Genomic DNA, 15,284 nt, shown 5'->3' with positions numbered 1-15,284 from the left:
GGGGGGCCCAGGGCTGGGCTAGCAGGGGCTGTGGGTCGGGAGTGAGGGGCCCCGGCAGAGCTGAGGGGGGCAGGGGCGTGGCTGGGTCACATGTGGTCTCCCCGGTCCATGACGCCCCTGGTGGGGCTGGAGGCTCCGGATGCGATGCGGCGGCTCCCAGGGACCCGATGGGCTGGGCAAGGTGAGTCCTGCCCCCCCGGGGCGACTGTTTGTGTCTCTGTCTCCAGCCTGGGGAGCCCAGGGCGGGGAGAGCCAGGGGCAGGGGGGTGAGGGGCATGGAGGGGGGGAAGGAGGGGGGTGAGGGGGGGATGATGGAGTACAGGGGTGTGTATGGGGGTGAGGGGGGATGGAGGGGTGTGGGGGTAAATGGGGAGGAGGGATGTATGTGGGGCTGTATAGGGGGATGGAGGGGTATGGGGATGGGAGTATGGGGGCATGGAGGGGTGTATATGCAGGAGGGAGGGGTGTATATGGGGCTGTATAAGGGGAGGGAGGGATGTATGGGGGATGGAGGGGTGTATAGGGCTGTATGAGGGATGGAGGGGAGTGAGGGGGGTGGATGGAGGGGTGGGTGACGGGTGTATATGGGGATGGATGGAGGGAGGAGGGGTGTGGAGGCATGGAGGGGTGTATATGGGGGAGGGAGGGGTGTGGGGGCATGGAGGCGTGTATATGGGGGAGGGAGGCGTGTATAGGGGGGATGGAGGGGTGTATAGGGCTGTATGGGGGATGGAGGGGAGTGAGGGGTGTATAGGGGGCTGGATGGAGGGAGGAGGGGTGTGGGAGCATGGAGGAGTGTGTATAGGGATTGAGGGATGGATGGAGGGGTGTATAGGGCTGGATGGAGGGAGGAGGGGTGTGGGGGCATGGAGGAGTGTGTATAGGGATTGAGGGATGTATGGGGGGGATGGAGGGGTGTATAGGGCTGTATGGGGGAGGGAGGGGTGTATATGGGGCGGGAGGGAGGGGTGTATAGGGCTGTATGGGGGAGGGGTGTGGGGGCATGGAGGAGTGTGTATAGGGATTGAGGGATGGATGGAGGCGTGTATAGGGCTGTATGGGGGATGGAGGGGAGTGAGGGGTGTATAGGGGGCTGGATGGAGGGAGGAGGGGTGTGGGGGCATGGAGGGGTGTATATAGGGATTGAGGGATGTTTTGGGGGGATGGAGGGTGGGTATAGGGCTGGATGGGGGATGGAGGGGGTGAGGGTATATGGGGATGGCACAATGGAGGGGCGTGGGGAGGGGGGTGAAGAAAGGTGTATGGGGAGGAGGAAGGTAGATTAGATGCCCCCCTCCCCAGCTCCGATGCCCCCCAAGCCCTGTCTCCGATCTGTGGGTGCAGCCCCATTCGCTTGGGGGCACTCGGGGGTGTGCGACCTCTCTGCCCAGACACCCACGACGCGGAGCTGAGATTCAACGCGGCTCCAACGGCCGGCTACGAGCGCGACGTGGGCTCCAAAACCACCCTGCGGCTGCTCAATTCCCAGGGGGGCTGTGGGGGGAGGAGCCAGGGAGGGGCAGCAGGGGGCAGTTCTGGAGGTGAGGGATGGGGGGGGGGTTGCAGGGGTGGGGAGGAGGCAGCTGGGGGGTTGCAGCGTGTGGGAGGAGGTGGTTGGGGGGACTGGGGGGTGTAGTAGGGCGGGGGGAGGCGGTTGGGGGGCTGGAGGTTTGCAGGGCGGGGGGGGAGGCGGTTGGGGGGCTGGGTGGTTGCAGGGCTGGGGGGGAGGCGGTTGGGGGGCTGGGGGGTTGTAGTAGGGCTGGGGGAGGCGTATGGGGGACTGGGGGTTGCAGGGAAGAGGAGGGAGCGGTTGGGGGGGTTGCAGGGTGGGGGAGCAGGCAGCTGGGGGGTCGCAGGGCAGGGACGGAGGTGGTTGGGGGGCTGGGGGGGTTGCAGGGCGGGGGAGGAGGTGGTTGGGGGGCTGGGGGGGGTCACAGGGCGGGGGAGGAGGTGGTTGGGGGGCTGGGGGTCGCAGGGCAGGGAAGGAGGCGGCTGGGGGGGGTCGCAGGGCAGGGAAGGAGGCGGTTGGGGGGGCTGGGGGGTTGCAGGGCAGGGGGAGGGGTGGTTGGGGGGTTGCGGGGGAGGGGGCGGTTGGGGGGCTGGGGGTTGCAGGGCAGTGGGAGGGGGCAGTTGGAGGGGTGTGACGAAGTGGGACTGTTCTTAATGTTTCCTCTGAATAATGTAGGGGTGCCTCAGTTTCCCCTGTGCAGTTCTTTAGTATCTAGGGGGTGGGGTAAGGGTGTATGATCTTTGCAGAGCCCTAGAGGGCAGGTGTGTGCAGGGGTCTGGACACAGAGAATGGCCGACACCCTGTTTCCTGGCCACTGATGGCCTGGGCCCTTCTCCCCTGCGAGGTGAGAGCTAAAGGGTTGGAGAACAAAGGAATCCGGTGACCTCCTGGCCCGGGAAAGGGACAAAGCCCGGGGTGGGGGGGGAGCTGGGGGGAGTTTTCAGTTTGGGGCTGGCTGGGAACATGGAGTGAAGGGCAGACGTGGTTGTCTGGCTCACGGCCCCCCAAAATGGACCCGGCTGAGGGGTCCGGTTCTCTGCACCTACAAGCTCTGTGTTAGACCATGTTCCTGTCGTCTAATATACCTCTGTATTACTGGCTGGCTGAGAGTCCAGCCTGACTGCGGAATTGGGGGGCAGGACCCTCTGGCCCCCCCAGGACCCTGCCTGGGCAGACTGTCTGTGGGAAGTGCACGGAGGGGCAGAGGAGGCTGAATGCTCCGAGGTCAGACCCAGGAAGGTGGAAGCCGGGTGAGCTGTGTGTCCTGCAGACAGGCTGCTCCCAGAGAGGAGACTCCCCCAGAGTCCTGACTGGCTTCCTGGGGAGCAATTCCAGAGCATCGCCCAGGGACTTGGGAAGAGCTGAGCGATGGCCTGTCACAGTCTCCTGAAGAAGGACATTGTAACCCTGTGCCGAAAGAGAGGGTTGAGCATTGGAAAGTTCACCAAGGCACAGTTAATCGTGCAGCTGGAGGAGGATGACGGCTCTAAGGAACAGATTCCTGACCCCACATGGGGCTATAGCAGGGTCTGGGAGCAGCTGGGGTGGTAGCCAGGCATCCCCAAGACTCCTGTCCCCAACCAGACGAGGGTCTTCGTGATCGGGTTCCCCATCGGGGGATCGGAGACGGACGGGATTGGAGCTGAGTCCGAGAGAGCAAGAGGACTGTGAGAGACAGCGAGAGCCCGAGAAAGAGCTGCAGAAGCAGCAGCAGCATGAACTGGCGGTGGGGGAGCGGAGAGGCCTAGGGGACCCCCCAGGGGTGAGTGGGGATAGACCCCGGGGGGCCAGTTCCGCAGGGAACCTCGAGAGTAAATTGCTGCCCCTGGTTAAGGAGTGGGGGGATGTGGATGCCACCTCACTGCCTTTGAGCAGGCTGGAGATCTGAACCAGGGGGACCCTGCGGAAAAGCCCCGGTGTCTAGCTCCCTCGCTGGGTCCCAAGGCCGTAGACTCCGTCAGCCAGATGGGTGGGGAGGTGGACAGGCTCCCGCTCCTGACCCCAACCTATATGTCTGGGTGGAGTTTCCTGGGGCCAGGCCCCTCAGACCTCCAGTGGGAGCGGAAGGTGACGGTCAATGGGGAGACATCCTGGGGTGGCGAGATCCTGGGACAGAGAGAACTGGTGTCAGGCCCTGGGTGGTGCAGCCTCAGAGGCTGAGGGGCTGTGTGAGCTGGGTAAGAGTCCCAGGGATGAAGCCCCTTGCCCTGCCTACTGCCCAGATCCCTGTGCAGACCCAGGAGGGGTGGGGCTGGCTGGCCGTTGGGGTTCTCCAGGACACCAGCTGCGAGACCCTGTTGGGGGGCGACTGTGTCTCTTTGGGGCAGGATCCAGGCCCTGCTCCTGTAACTGCCAAGGGTTTGAATTTGAATCCAGGGAACCAATCGGCGGAGAGGGAAATGGTCACTGAAAATGCAGATGACCTGGCTGGCAGGGGGGAGGAGCTGCTAGGCTCAGGCTACCTGCCTGCCTGTAACCAGACCCCTGGGGCTGGGTGGGACAGAGAGATGCTCCCTGCCCCCCTGCACACCGGAGAGGGGGCTCAGGCTGGCTGTGATGCAGTGAGGAAAGCAGCGAGCTCGCTGCCTGCCCCCACTGGGACAGCAAGGGCAGTGCTGAGCACAGGGGGAGCTGAGACCCCAGCTGAGTGGGGGGAGACTCAGGCAGGGCAGGGGATCTGTGGGGAGTGGCAAGGTGCTTGGTAAGGAAAGTCTGGATGAGCCTAGGCAGCCTTGTGAGCTGATGGCTGTGTCCAGTCAGCAGGGTGGGAAGGCGAGGAGAGTGGAAGATGAGTGTCCCTGGCCCTTACCTGTTAGCTGGGGGGAGAAGTGTGACAGTGAAGGAAACGTGCCTGTGTCTGTCAGGGGTATTGACTTGCCTATGGAGGGAGCTACCCTGATCTCCAAGCAGTTGTCTGTGACCAGCCTTGTGTGCTGGGACCAGGGGAATGAGATCCCAAGCTGGGTGTCTGGGAAAGGAGAAAGTGTGTCCGGCTCTTCGTCGGTGGAGCAGACAGAAGGGGCCTTTCAGCCTGTGACGGTTGAGGGTCGTGCAGTTGTCTCAGAGCTGGTTCTGGATTCAGCTAAAGCCCAGGAAGGGAAGGGTCCTAAGTTTGTGTCTGGTTGGGAGAATGGCCCTGTAACTAGGTCGCATCCAGTTAGCGTCTATGTAAAATCCCAGAGACCAGACAATTCTGGTGCTTGTATTTTGCCTGTTGCTAGTGTGTTGTTGGAAAGGGTGGAGCAACTCTGTCTAATCAGGGTGAGATCCTAGCCAGGGCACAAGGAGAGCATGAAGGTGTGTGATTGTGTTACCTACTGAGGGTGTGGAAACCTGTCGCAAGAAGGAAAAGATTCCTGAACTTGTGTGTGGCAAAGGGAAGGAGAATGCTTCTAACCTTTTATCTAGGAAGTCTGTCAGTTTGCCTGAAAGGGGATTGTGTAGGAATCCGCCAGATGGGCCAGAGGTGATTCTGGATGTAAGGGAGACCCAGAAAGAGTCTGTTGTTGCTCAGGAAAGCGTTCCTCTAGAGCAAGCCCTCGGTGAAGAGGGTAAGGGCAGAATTTCTGTGAGGGGTGAATTGTTGCATAGAAAAGCCCTAGGGAAAAAAATCCTCATGGAGTCTTTGCAAGCAGTTTACTGCCACTGAAGGGTGTGAAAGTGATTTAATCAAGAAAGTTTCAGTTCCTAACAGCCAGAGATTTTCTGTTGTGAATGGATCCACTGACTTCCTGTTGAAAGACCCAGTGTGGGTAGCTTTCAGAAGGTCTCAGATGGAGTGAAAGCTGTTAAGAAAGTTAAACAGTCCTATAACCAACTGGCTGTGTTTGGCCAGCTTGTTGGGGAGAAGACCCAATCCCAGTTTGACCCTTGGGGTTTTGGGGGTGGCCAAAGGGCACAGGCCACATAAACCTTCTCACATGCAGCCTGCGAGTGCTATCGACCACCCCCGACCTAAGGGAGGGCGTGAAACTGGAAGGGCCTGGTGTAACTCCGACCAAGGAATGGGAGAGATGCTGCGCCATCCATGGGAACGTTGGTGGCTTCAAACTTCCCCAGGTCACTGGCTACAGTGACCCCGCTCAGTTCGATCTCGAAGGGGGGAGAGATGTGACGAAGTGGGACTGTTCTTAATGTTTCCTCTGAATAGTGTGGGGGTGCCTCAGTTTCCCCTAGGCAGTTCTTAAGTCTCTAGGGGGTGGGGTAAGGGTGTATGATCATTGCAGAGCCCTAGAGGGCAGGTGTGTGCAGGGGTCTGGACACAGAGACTGACCGACACCCTGTTTCCTGGCCACTGATGGCCTGGGCCCTTCCCCCCTGCAAGGTGAGAGCTAAAGGGTTGGAGAACAAAGGGATCCGGTGACCACCTGGCCCGGGAAAGGGACAAAGCCCAGAGGAGGAGGGGCTGGAGAGAGTTTCAGTTTGGGGCTGGCTGGGACATGGAGTGAAGGGCAGATGGGGTTGTCTGGCTCACGGCCCCCCAAAATGGACCCAGCTGAGGGGTCCTGTTCTCTGCACCTACAAGCTCTGTGTCAGACCATGTCCCTGTCATCTAATAAACCTTCTGTGTTACTGGCTGGCTGAGAGTCCCGTCTGACTGCGGAATTGGGGGGCAGGACCCTCTGGCTTCCACCGGAGCCCTGCCCTGAGCGGACTCGCTGTGGGAAGCGCACGGAGGGGCAGAGGAGGCTGAATGCTCTGAGGTCAGACCCAGGAAGGTGGAAGCTGTGTGAGCTGTGTGTCCTGCAGACAGGCTGCTCCCAGAGAGGAGACTCCCCCAGAGTCCTGACTGGCTTCCTGGGGAGCAATTCCAGAGCATCGCCCAGGGACTTGGGAAGAGCGGAGCGATGGCCTGTCACCGTCTCCTGAAGAAGGACATTGTAACCCTGTGCCGAAAGAGAGGGTTGAGCATTGGAAAGTTCACCAAGGCACAGTTAATCGTGCAGCTGGAGGAGGATGACGGCTCTAAGGAACAGATTCCTGACCCCACATGGGGCTATAGCAGGGTCTGGGAGCAGCTGGGGTGGTAGCCAGGCATCCCCAAGACTCCTGTCCCCAACCAGACGAGGGTCTTCATGATCGGGTTCCCCATCACGGGATCGGAGATGGATGGGATTGGAGCTGAGTCCGAGAGAGCAAGAGGACTGTGAGAGACAGCGAGAGCCCGAGAAAGAGCTGCAGAAGCAGCAGCAGCATGAACTGGCGGTGGGGGAGCGGAGAGGCCTAGGGGACCTCCCAGGGGTGAGTGGGGATAGACCCCGGGGGGCCAGTTCCGCAGGGAACCTCGAGACTAAATTGCTGCCCCTGGTTAAGGAGTGGGGGGATGTGGATGCCCACCTCACTGCCTTTGAGCAGGCTGGAGATCTGAACCAGGGGGACCCTGCGGAAAAGCCCCGGTGTCTAGCTCCCTCGCTGGGTCCCAAGGCCATAGACTCCGTCAGCCAGATGGGTGGGGAGGTGGACAGGCTCCCGCTCCTGACCCCAACCTATATGTCTGTGTGGAGTCTCCTGGGGCCAGGCCCCTCAGACCCCCAGTGGGAGCGGAAGGTGATGGTCAATGGGGAGACATTCCTGGGGTGGCGAGATCCTGGGACAGAGAGAACTGGTGTCAGGCCCTGGGTGGTGCAGCCTCAGATGCTGAGGGGCTGTGTGAGCTGGGTGAGGGTCCCAGGGATGAAGCCCCTCGCCCTGCCTACTGCCCAGATCCCTGTGCAGACCCAGGAGGGGTCGGGCTGGCTGGTCGTTGGGGTTCTCCAGGACACCAGCTGCGAGACCCTGTTGGGGGGCGACTGTGTCTCTTTGGGACAGGATCCAGGCCCTGCTCCGGTAACTGGCAAGGGTTTGAATTTGAATCCAGGGAACCAATCGGCGGAGAGGGAAATGGTCAGTGAAAATGCAGATGACCTGGCTGGCAGGGGGAGGAGTGGCTAGGCTCAGGCTACCTGCCTGCCTGTAACCAGACCCCTGGGGCTGGGTGGGACAGAGAGATGCTCCCTGCCCCCCTGCACACTGGAGAAGGGGCTCACGCTGGCTCTGATGCAGTGAGGAAAGCAGCGAGCTCGCTGCCTACCCCCACTGGGACAGCAAGGGCAGCGCTGAGCACAGCGGGAGCTGAGACCCCAGCTGAGTGGGGGGAGACACAGGCAGGGCAGGGGATCTGTGGGGAGTGGCAAGGTGTTGGTAAGGAAGGTCTGGATGAGCCTAGGCAGCCTTGTGAGCTGATGGATGTGTCTAGTCAGCAGGGTGGGAAGGCGAGGAGAGTGGAAGACGAGTGTCCCTGGACCTTACCTGTTAGCTGGGGGGAGAATTGGGACAGGGAAGGAAAAGTGCCTGTGTCTGTCAGGGGTATTGACTTGCCTATGGAGGGAGCTACCCTGATCTCCAAGCAGTTGTCTGTGACCAGCCTTGTGTGCTGGGACAAGGGGAATGAGATCCCAAGCTGTGTGTCTGGGAAAGGAGAAAGTGTGTCCAGCTCTTCTTTGTCTGTGGAGCGGACAGAAGGGGCCTTTCAGCCTGTGATGGATGAGGATAGTGCAGTTGTCTCAGAGCTGGTTCTGGATTCAGCTAAAGCCCAGGAAGGGAAGGGTCCTAAGTTTGTGTCTGGTTGGGAGAATGGCCCTGTAACTAGGTCGCATCCAGTTAGTGTCTATGTAAAATCCCAGAGCCCAGACAATTCTGGTGCTTGTATTTTGCCTGTTGCTAGTGTGTTGTTGGAAAGGGTGGAGCAACTCTGTCTAATCAGGGTGAGATCCTAGCCAGGGCACAAGGAGAGCATGAAGGTGTGTGATTGTGTTACCTACTGAGGGTGTGGAAACCTGTCGCAAGAAGGAAAAGATTCCTGAACTTGTGTGTGGCAAAGGGAAGGAGAATGCTTCTGACCTTTTATCTAGGAAGTCTGTAAGTTTGCCTGAAAGGGGATTGTGTAGGAATCCGCCGGATGGACCAGAGGTGATTCTGGATGTAAGGGAGACCCAGAAAGAGTCCGTTGTTGCTCAGGAAAGTGTTCCTCTAGAGCAAGCCCTAGGTAAAGAGGGTAAGAGCAGAATTTCTGTGAGGGATGAACTGTTGCATAGAAAAGCCCCAGGGAAAGAAATCCTCATGGAGTCTTTGCAAGCAGTTTACTGCAACTGAAGGGTGTGAAAGTGATTTAATCAAGAAAGTTTCAGTTCCTAACAGCCAGAGATTTTCTGTTGTGAATGGATCCACTGACTTTCCTGTTGAAAGATCCAGTGTGGAGAGCTTTGAGAAGGTCTCAGATGAAGTGAAAGCTGTTAAGAAAGTTAAACCGTCCTATAACCAACTGGCTGTGTTTGGCCAGCTTGTTGGGGAGAAGACCCAATCCCAGTTTGACCCTTGGGGTTTTGGGGGTGGCCAAAGGGCACAGGCCACATAAACCTTCTCACATGCAGCCTGCGAGTGCTATCGACCACCCCCGACCTAAAGGAGGGCGTGAAACTGGAAGGGCCTGGTGTAACTCCGACCAAGGAATGGGAGAGATGCTGTGCCATCCATGGGAACGTTGGTGGCTTCGAACTTCCCCAGGTCACTGGCTAAAGTGACCCCGCTCAGTTCGATCTCGAAGGGGGGAGAGATGTGACGAAGTGGGACTGTTCTTAATGTTTCCTCTGAATAGTGTGGGGGTGCCTCAGTTTCCCCTAGGCAGTTCTTAAGTCTCTAGGGGGTGGGGTAAGGGTGTATGATCATTGCAGAGCCCTAGAGGGCAGGTGTGTGCAGGGGTCTGGACACAGAGACTGACCGACACCCTGTTTCCTGGCCACTGATGGCCTGGGCCCTTCCCCCCTGCAAGGTGAGAACTAAAGGGTTGGAGAACAAAGGAATCAGGTGCCCTCCTGGCCCGGGAAAGGGACAAAGCCCAGAGGAGGAGGGGCTGGAGAGAGTTTCAGTTTGGGGCTGGCTGGGACATGGAGTGAAGGGCAGATGGGGTTGTCTGGCTCACTGCCCCCCCAAAATGGACCCAGCTGAGGGGTCCTGTTCTCTGCACCTACAAGCTCTGTGTTAGACCATGTTCCTGTCGTTTAATAAACCTTCTGTGTTACTGGCTGGCTGAGAGTCCCGTCTGACTGCGAAGTTGGGGGGCAGGACCCTCTGGCTTCCCCAGGAGCCCTGCCTGGGCGGACTCGCTGTGGAAAGCGCACGGAGGGGCAGAGGATGCTGAATGCTCCGAGGTCAGACCCAGGAAGGTGGAAGCTGTGTGAGCTGTGTGTCCTGCAGACAGGCTGCTCCCAGAAAGGAGACTCCCCCAGAGTCCTGCCTGGCTTCATGGGGAGCAGTTCCAGAGCATCGCCCAGGGACTCCGTGACAGGGGGGTCGCAGGGCAGGGGAGGAGGCGGTTGGGGGACTGGGGGGGGTCGCAGGGCAAGGAAGGAGGCGGTTGGGGGGCTGAAGGTTTGCAGGGCAGGGACGGAGGTGGTTGTGGGGCTGGGGGGTTGGAGGGCGGGGAAGGAGGCATTTGGGGGACTGTGCTGCCCTCCCCCCAACTAACCCCCCCGACCCCCCAGCTGATGGCGTCCAAGGAGCACCACTTTCTGGACAACCCGCTCTAGGACTCCGGGGGGCTGGTGGCCTGGGACCAGCCACGTACGCAGCCGACCTGCAGGAGGTGAGACCTGGGGGGCCGGGGAGGGACTGGCTGCCTTGCCCATGGGGCCAGGGGAATGGGGGTTATGGGTGGTCGGTGCACTGCAGGATCATGGGACGGGGTCCCTGCGGGAACGGGGGTCTGTAACGGGTTGTGGGGAACCCTTCCCTGAGCGGGTGAGTTTCCAGTGGGCCCCGCAGGGGCCGGCTCTTGGCCCCCGGCAAGTCCTGGGATGGACGCAGACGGGGGAAAGGGGGCCGAGGCTGGGGCCTCAGATGGCAGGGGTGGACCCCAGCCGCACCCCAGCCTCATCCCTGAACACTCCTCCATGGCCCCCTAGGAGAGCGCGCCCCACGGTTTGGCTGGAGAAGAAGGTGTAGGGTTTTCACGGTGCCGGATTAACCCTGGGTGATTCCCCGAGGGGCCTGGGGGGTCACCATCGGGGCAGTTTCTCGGAGCGAGCCGCGCCAGGAATGAGGGGGGGGGGCCAGGTCTCTGGCCGGTGTCCCACGGGATCCCGCCCAGCTTTGGACTCGATGAATTCCCTTGGGGGGACCCTGGGGCAGGGTGGGGGGTGTTCAGGGCACCACGGGAGTGCTGGGAGGTGGCGGGCAATGGGGGGAATGTGGGGCGTTCATTCCCCGTGGGGGCCCCCTGGAGGTGGGGTGTACGGGGTGCTGCAGGGATGTGGGTGCCGAATGTCCCAGGTTAAAGTCGGGGGGCTGGGGAGGACAAATAGGGGGTGATGGGCACCAGGGCCCTGCTGAGCACAGTGGGATGGGGGGGCCTGTGAGGGGGCCTGACAGTGGTACCGAAGCCGGAACGACCCCATCCTGTGGGGGGTCCCAGGGGCTGTGTTGGGGGGCTGAGGGGCTGCATTGGGGTGTCAGTGGGGGGCTGGAGGGATCTGTCTCTCTCACCGACCGGCCCCTCCCTGTAGTGGTACCGGACCCCTGACGACCCCATCTTCACCCAGTTCCGGGCGGGGCGGGCGCGGCGCCCCCACCAGGCCGCCCACATCCTGCACCCGCGGCTCCGGTGACAGCTCTGGGACCTGCTCCAGGAGAATGCGGCCGAGGTCATTCGGGGTGAGCCCCCCCCGCGGGACTGCCCGGGACCCCCCCTGGAACCACCTCCCCATGACTGCCCGGGACCCCCCCTGGAACCACCTCCCCATGACTGCCCGGGACCCCCCAGCACCCTCCCTGGAAGCCCCCCCACGACTGCCTGGGCCCCCCCCGGCACCTGCCCCAGCACCCCCCCGGAACCCCCCCACGACCAGCCAGGAACCCCCCCGGCATCTGTCCCGGCCCCCCCTGGAATCACCCCCCCACAACTGCCCCGGGACCCCCCAGGAACCACCCCTTGGAACCACCCCCCCACGACTGCCTGAGACCCCCCGGCACCTGCCCCGGCACCCCCCCAGAACCCCTCCATGACCAGCCAGGAACCCCCCCCGGCACCTGCCCTGGCACCTCCCCCAGAACCACCCCCCCACGACTGCCCGGGACCCCCCAGCACCCCCCTGGAACCCTCCCGGCACCTGCCCTGGCATCTCCCCTGGAACCCTCCCCATGACTGCCCGGGCCCCCCCCCCCCGGCACCTGCCCCAGCATCCGCCCTGGAACCCCCCCCACGACTGCCCAGAACCCCCTCGGCACCTGCCCCGGCACCCCCCTTGGAACCTCCTCCACAACTGCCCTGGCACCTGCCCCAGCACCCCCCCTGGAACCCCCTCCACGACTGCCTGGGACCCCCCCGGAACCCCCCCACGACCAGCCAGGAACCCACCCGGCACCTGCCCCGGCACCCCCCCTGGAACCACCCCCCCACGACTGCTCGGGACCCCCCCCGGCACCTCCCCCAGCACCTGTCCTGGCACCCGCCCCGGAAACCCCCCTGAACCCCCCCCCGACCGGCCAGGGACCCTCCCAGCACCTGCCCCGGCACCTGTCCCAAACCCCTTATCCCTGAGGCCCCCCCTTGGAAACCCCTCTGAAACCCCTCCACATGACCAGCCAGGAACCCCCCTGGCACCTGCCCCTGCACCTGCCCCCCCCCCCGGAACCTCCCCACGACTGCCTGGGAACCCCCCCGCCCCGGCACCTGTCCCAGCATCCCACCTGGAACCGCTCCACGACTGCCCAGTGACCGCCTGGCACCCCCCTGCCTTGTGTGTCCCCCCATGGGGCAGTGACCCCTGTTGGCTGGGAGGAGCCAGGAGGCGCAGTGCCCCCTGGTGGCCCGGGAGGGGCAGTGCCTGTATTCCCCCCATGGGGCAGTGCCCCCTGGTGGCTGGGAGGGGCAGTGCCCCCTGCTGGTTGGGAGGAGCCGGGAGGGGTGGTGCCTATAGGCCCCCCCATGGGGCAGTGCCCCCTGGTGGCTGGGAGGGGCAGTGCCCCCTGCTGGTTGGGAGGAGCCGGGAGGGGCAGTGCCCCCTGGTGGCCGGGAGGGGCAGTGCCTGTATTCCCCCCATGGGGCAGTGCCCCCTGGTGGCCGGGAGGGGCAGTGCCCCCTGGTGGCCGGGAGGGGCGGTGCCTGTATTCCCCCCATGGGGCAGTGCCCCCTAGTGGCCGGGAGGGGCGGTGCCTGTATTTCCCCCATGGGGTAGTGCCCCCTGGTGGCCGGGAGGGGCAGTGCCCCCTGGTGGTTGGGAGGAGCCAGGAGGGGCAGTGCCCCCTGGTGGCCGGGAGGGGCAGTGCCTGTATTCCCCCCATGGGGCAGTGCCCCCTGGTGGCTGGGAGGAGCCGGGAGGGGCGGTGTCTGTAGGCCCCCCATGGGGCAGTGCCCCCTGGTGGCTGGGAGGAGCCGGGAGGGGCGGTGCCTGTAGGCCCCCCCATGGGGCAGTGCCCCCTGGTGGCCGGGAGGGGCAGTGCCTGTATTCCCCCCATGGGGCAGTGCCCCCTGGTGGCTGGGAGGAGCCGGGAGGGGCGGTGCCTGTAGGCCCCCCACGGGCCGGTGACCCGCTCTCTGCCCCCCAGGCACGGTGCTGATGATGTCCCTTTGCCGGCTGGTGCAGTTGTACGAGTTCCTGCCCTCGCAGCGCCGGACCGATCGGGGTCCCGAGCCCTTCCGGGACGCGGCCTGTTCGCTGGGCCCCTACCACCCGCTGCTCTTCGAGAAGAGCCTGGTGCGGCTCCGGAACCGCGGCTCCGACGCCGACGTCTCCCTGCACGGCCGGGTCATGCTGCCAGGGCTCGGCACCCTGAACTGCACCGGGGCCCCCCGGGGAGGGTGAGCGCCCCGCACTGCAGGGGGGCACCTTGGGGGGAGGGGGGAGCACCCCGAACTACTTCAGGGCACCCAGGGAGGTGAGCACCCCGAACTGCAGGGGGTGCCTGTGGGGGATGATTACCCTGAACTGCAAAGGGTCGCCCTGGAAGGCGGAGCACCCCGAACTGCAGTTCCCCAGGGCAGACGCCCCCCCCCAAGCCCCACAGTCCCCTGCCTACGCAGGGCGTGGAGGAAGTGGTGCAAGGATGGAGCAATGGGAACGTGGGGAAGCAACAGGGTGGGGCCTGCATGGGGGGGGCAGCGCTAGGGACTGGGGCTCCCCCACCCTGCCAGAGTCAACCTAGGGTTGCCAACTTTCTGACGCCCTAACTCCGCCCGTTCCCTGAGGCCCCTCCCCTTTCCCTGAGGCCCCGCCCCCGCTTACTCCATTTCCCCTCCCTCTGTGGCTCGCTCACCCTCACTCACTTTCAGTGGGTGGGGGAAGGGGGTTGGGGGGCGGGAGAGGGGGCGGGCTCTAACTGAGGGGGGCGGGCTCTGGGGTGGGGCCAGAAATGAGGGGTTCAGGGTGCAGGAGTGGGTTCCAGGCTGGGGCAGGGAGTTGGGATGCTGGCTCTGGGGTGGGGCCAGGGATGAGGGGTTTGGGGTGCAGGAGGGGAGTGAGGGCTCTGGGGTGCAGGAGGGGGCTCCGGGTTTGGGAGGGCTCAAGGCTGGGGGTTGAGGTCCAGGAGGGGGTACAGGCTCTGGGAAGGGGGTGCAGGCTCTGGGGTGGGGCCAGGGATGAGGGGTTTGGGGTGCAGGGGAGGCTCTGGGTTTGAGGGGGCTCAGGGCTGGGGCAAGCTTCTTGCGTGTCCTGGGGCACCGCACTGCGCCCCGGAAGCGGCCAGCAAGTCCGGGTCCTAGGCGGGGGGCCAGGAGGCTCCATGGGCTGCCCCCCACACCCCGAATTGGCCAGTTCACGGCCAATGGGAGTGCAGAGCCGGTGCTCGGGGCAGGAGCAGCACACGGAGCTCTGTGGCCCCCCCGCCTAGGAGCCGAGGGACTCGCCTGCTTTAGCCCCACAGCACCGCGACCGGGGGCTGACCGGAGTCGCCAGGGACCCCTTAGGACCGGGTACCGGACACCTGGTCGCCTAATTTCAACCCCTTGGGCTGCCCTGCTTTGCCGCTGAGCAGGGCACCGAGTCCCCGTGGAACCAGGGGGGGGGTGCGCTGGGTCCCCTGGAACTGGGGGCTCTGGGTCCCCTGGAACTGGGTGGGGCGCTGGCGTGTACGTGCTCTCAGCTATTTTTAAATAAACGACTGTGGAAACCCCCCCCCGCCGCGTTGTGGTTGCCGAAATTCCAGCCAAGCCCACAAACAGACCCCCCCAGCTGGGCGCTCGGCCCCCCATTAGCTTCCCCGCCTCCCCAGCTGGGCGCTTGGCCCCCCCCCTTAGCTCCCCCGCCCCCAGCTGGGTGCTCGGCCCCTGCTTAGCTCCCCCGCCCCCCCAGCTGGGCGGTCGCTCCCCCCCCAGCTCCCCCAGCACCCCAGCTGCGCACCCAGCCCCCCCCCCAGTTCCCCTGCCCCCCCCCAAGCTGAGCGCTTGGCCCCCCCCTTAGCTCCCCCCCCAGCTGGGCGCTCAGCCCCCCCAGTTCTCCCAGCCCCCCCAGCTGGGCGCTCGGTCCCCTCCTTAGCTCCCCCACCCCCCCAGCTGGGCGCTCGATCCCCCATTAGCTCCCCCGCCCCCCCCAGCTGGGCGGTCAGCTCCCCCGCCCCCCACAGCTGCGTGCTCGGCCTCCCCCAGCTGGGCGCTTGGTCCCCCTTTAGCTCCCCCACCCCCCAGCTGGGCGGTCAGCCCCCCCCAGTTCCCCCAGCCCGCCCAGCTGTGTGCTCGGCCCCCCCCAGCTCCCCTGGCCCCCCCCAGTTCCCCCGGCCCCCCCAGCTGGGCGCTCGGTCCCCCCTT

General features: G+C 63.9%; 1 protein-coding gene across 1 annotated transcript; it reads left to right on the top strand.

The window, feature by feature from the left end:
* The first annotated feature begins 108 nt into the window (after positions 1-108).
* LOC119564582 (beta-galactoside alpha-2,6-sialyltransferase 2-like) lies at positions 109-13,347 on the top strand. Its single transcript, XM_037887292.1, has 3 exons — positions 109-181; positions 1,392-1,496; positions 13,091-13,347. The coding sequence occupies exons 1-3, from the start codon at positions 109-111 to the stop codon at positions 13,345-13,347; spliced, it is 435 nt and encodes a 144-aa protein (XP_037743220.1).
* The last annotated feature ends 1,937 nt before the right edge of the window (positions 13,348-15,284 follow it).

This window comes from Chelonia mydas, chromosome 28 (assembly GCF_015237465.2).
Source record: "Chelonia mydas isolate rCheMyd1 chromosome 28, rCheMyd1.pri.v2, whole genome shotgun sequence".
Taxonomy (NCBI): domain Eukaryota; kingdom Metazoa; phylum Chordata; order Testudines; family Cheloniidae; genus Chelonia; species Chelonia mydas.
The sequence above is the reverse complement of the archived record's forward strand: the minus strand, read 5'-3'. Positions and strand labels throughout refer to the sequence as shown.

What these genes read in the sequence shown, in the direction of transcription:
- LOC119564582 (XM_037887292.1), top strand. Translation starts at nt 109, where the DNA reads ATGACGCCCCTGGTGGGGCTGGAGGCTCCGGATGCGATGCGGCGGCTC. An exon ending in GACCCGATGGGCTGGGCAAG is followed by an intron (nt 182 to 1,391) that starts GTGAGTCCTGCC and finishes CTCTCTGCCCAG; the next exon opens with ACACCCACGACGCGGAGCTG. An exon ending in GCTCAATTCCCAGGGGGGCT is followed by an intron (nt 1,497 to 13,090) that starts GTGGGGGGAGGA and finishes TCTGCCCCCCAG; the next exon opens with GCACGGTGCTGATGATGTCC.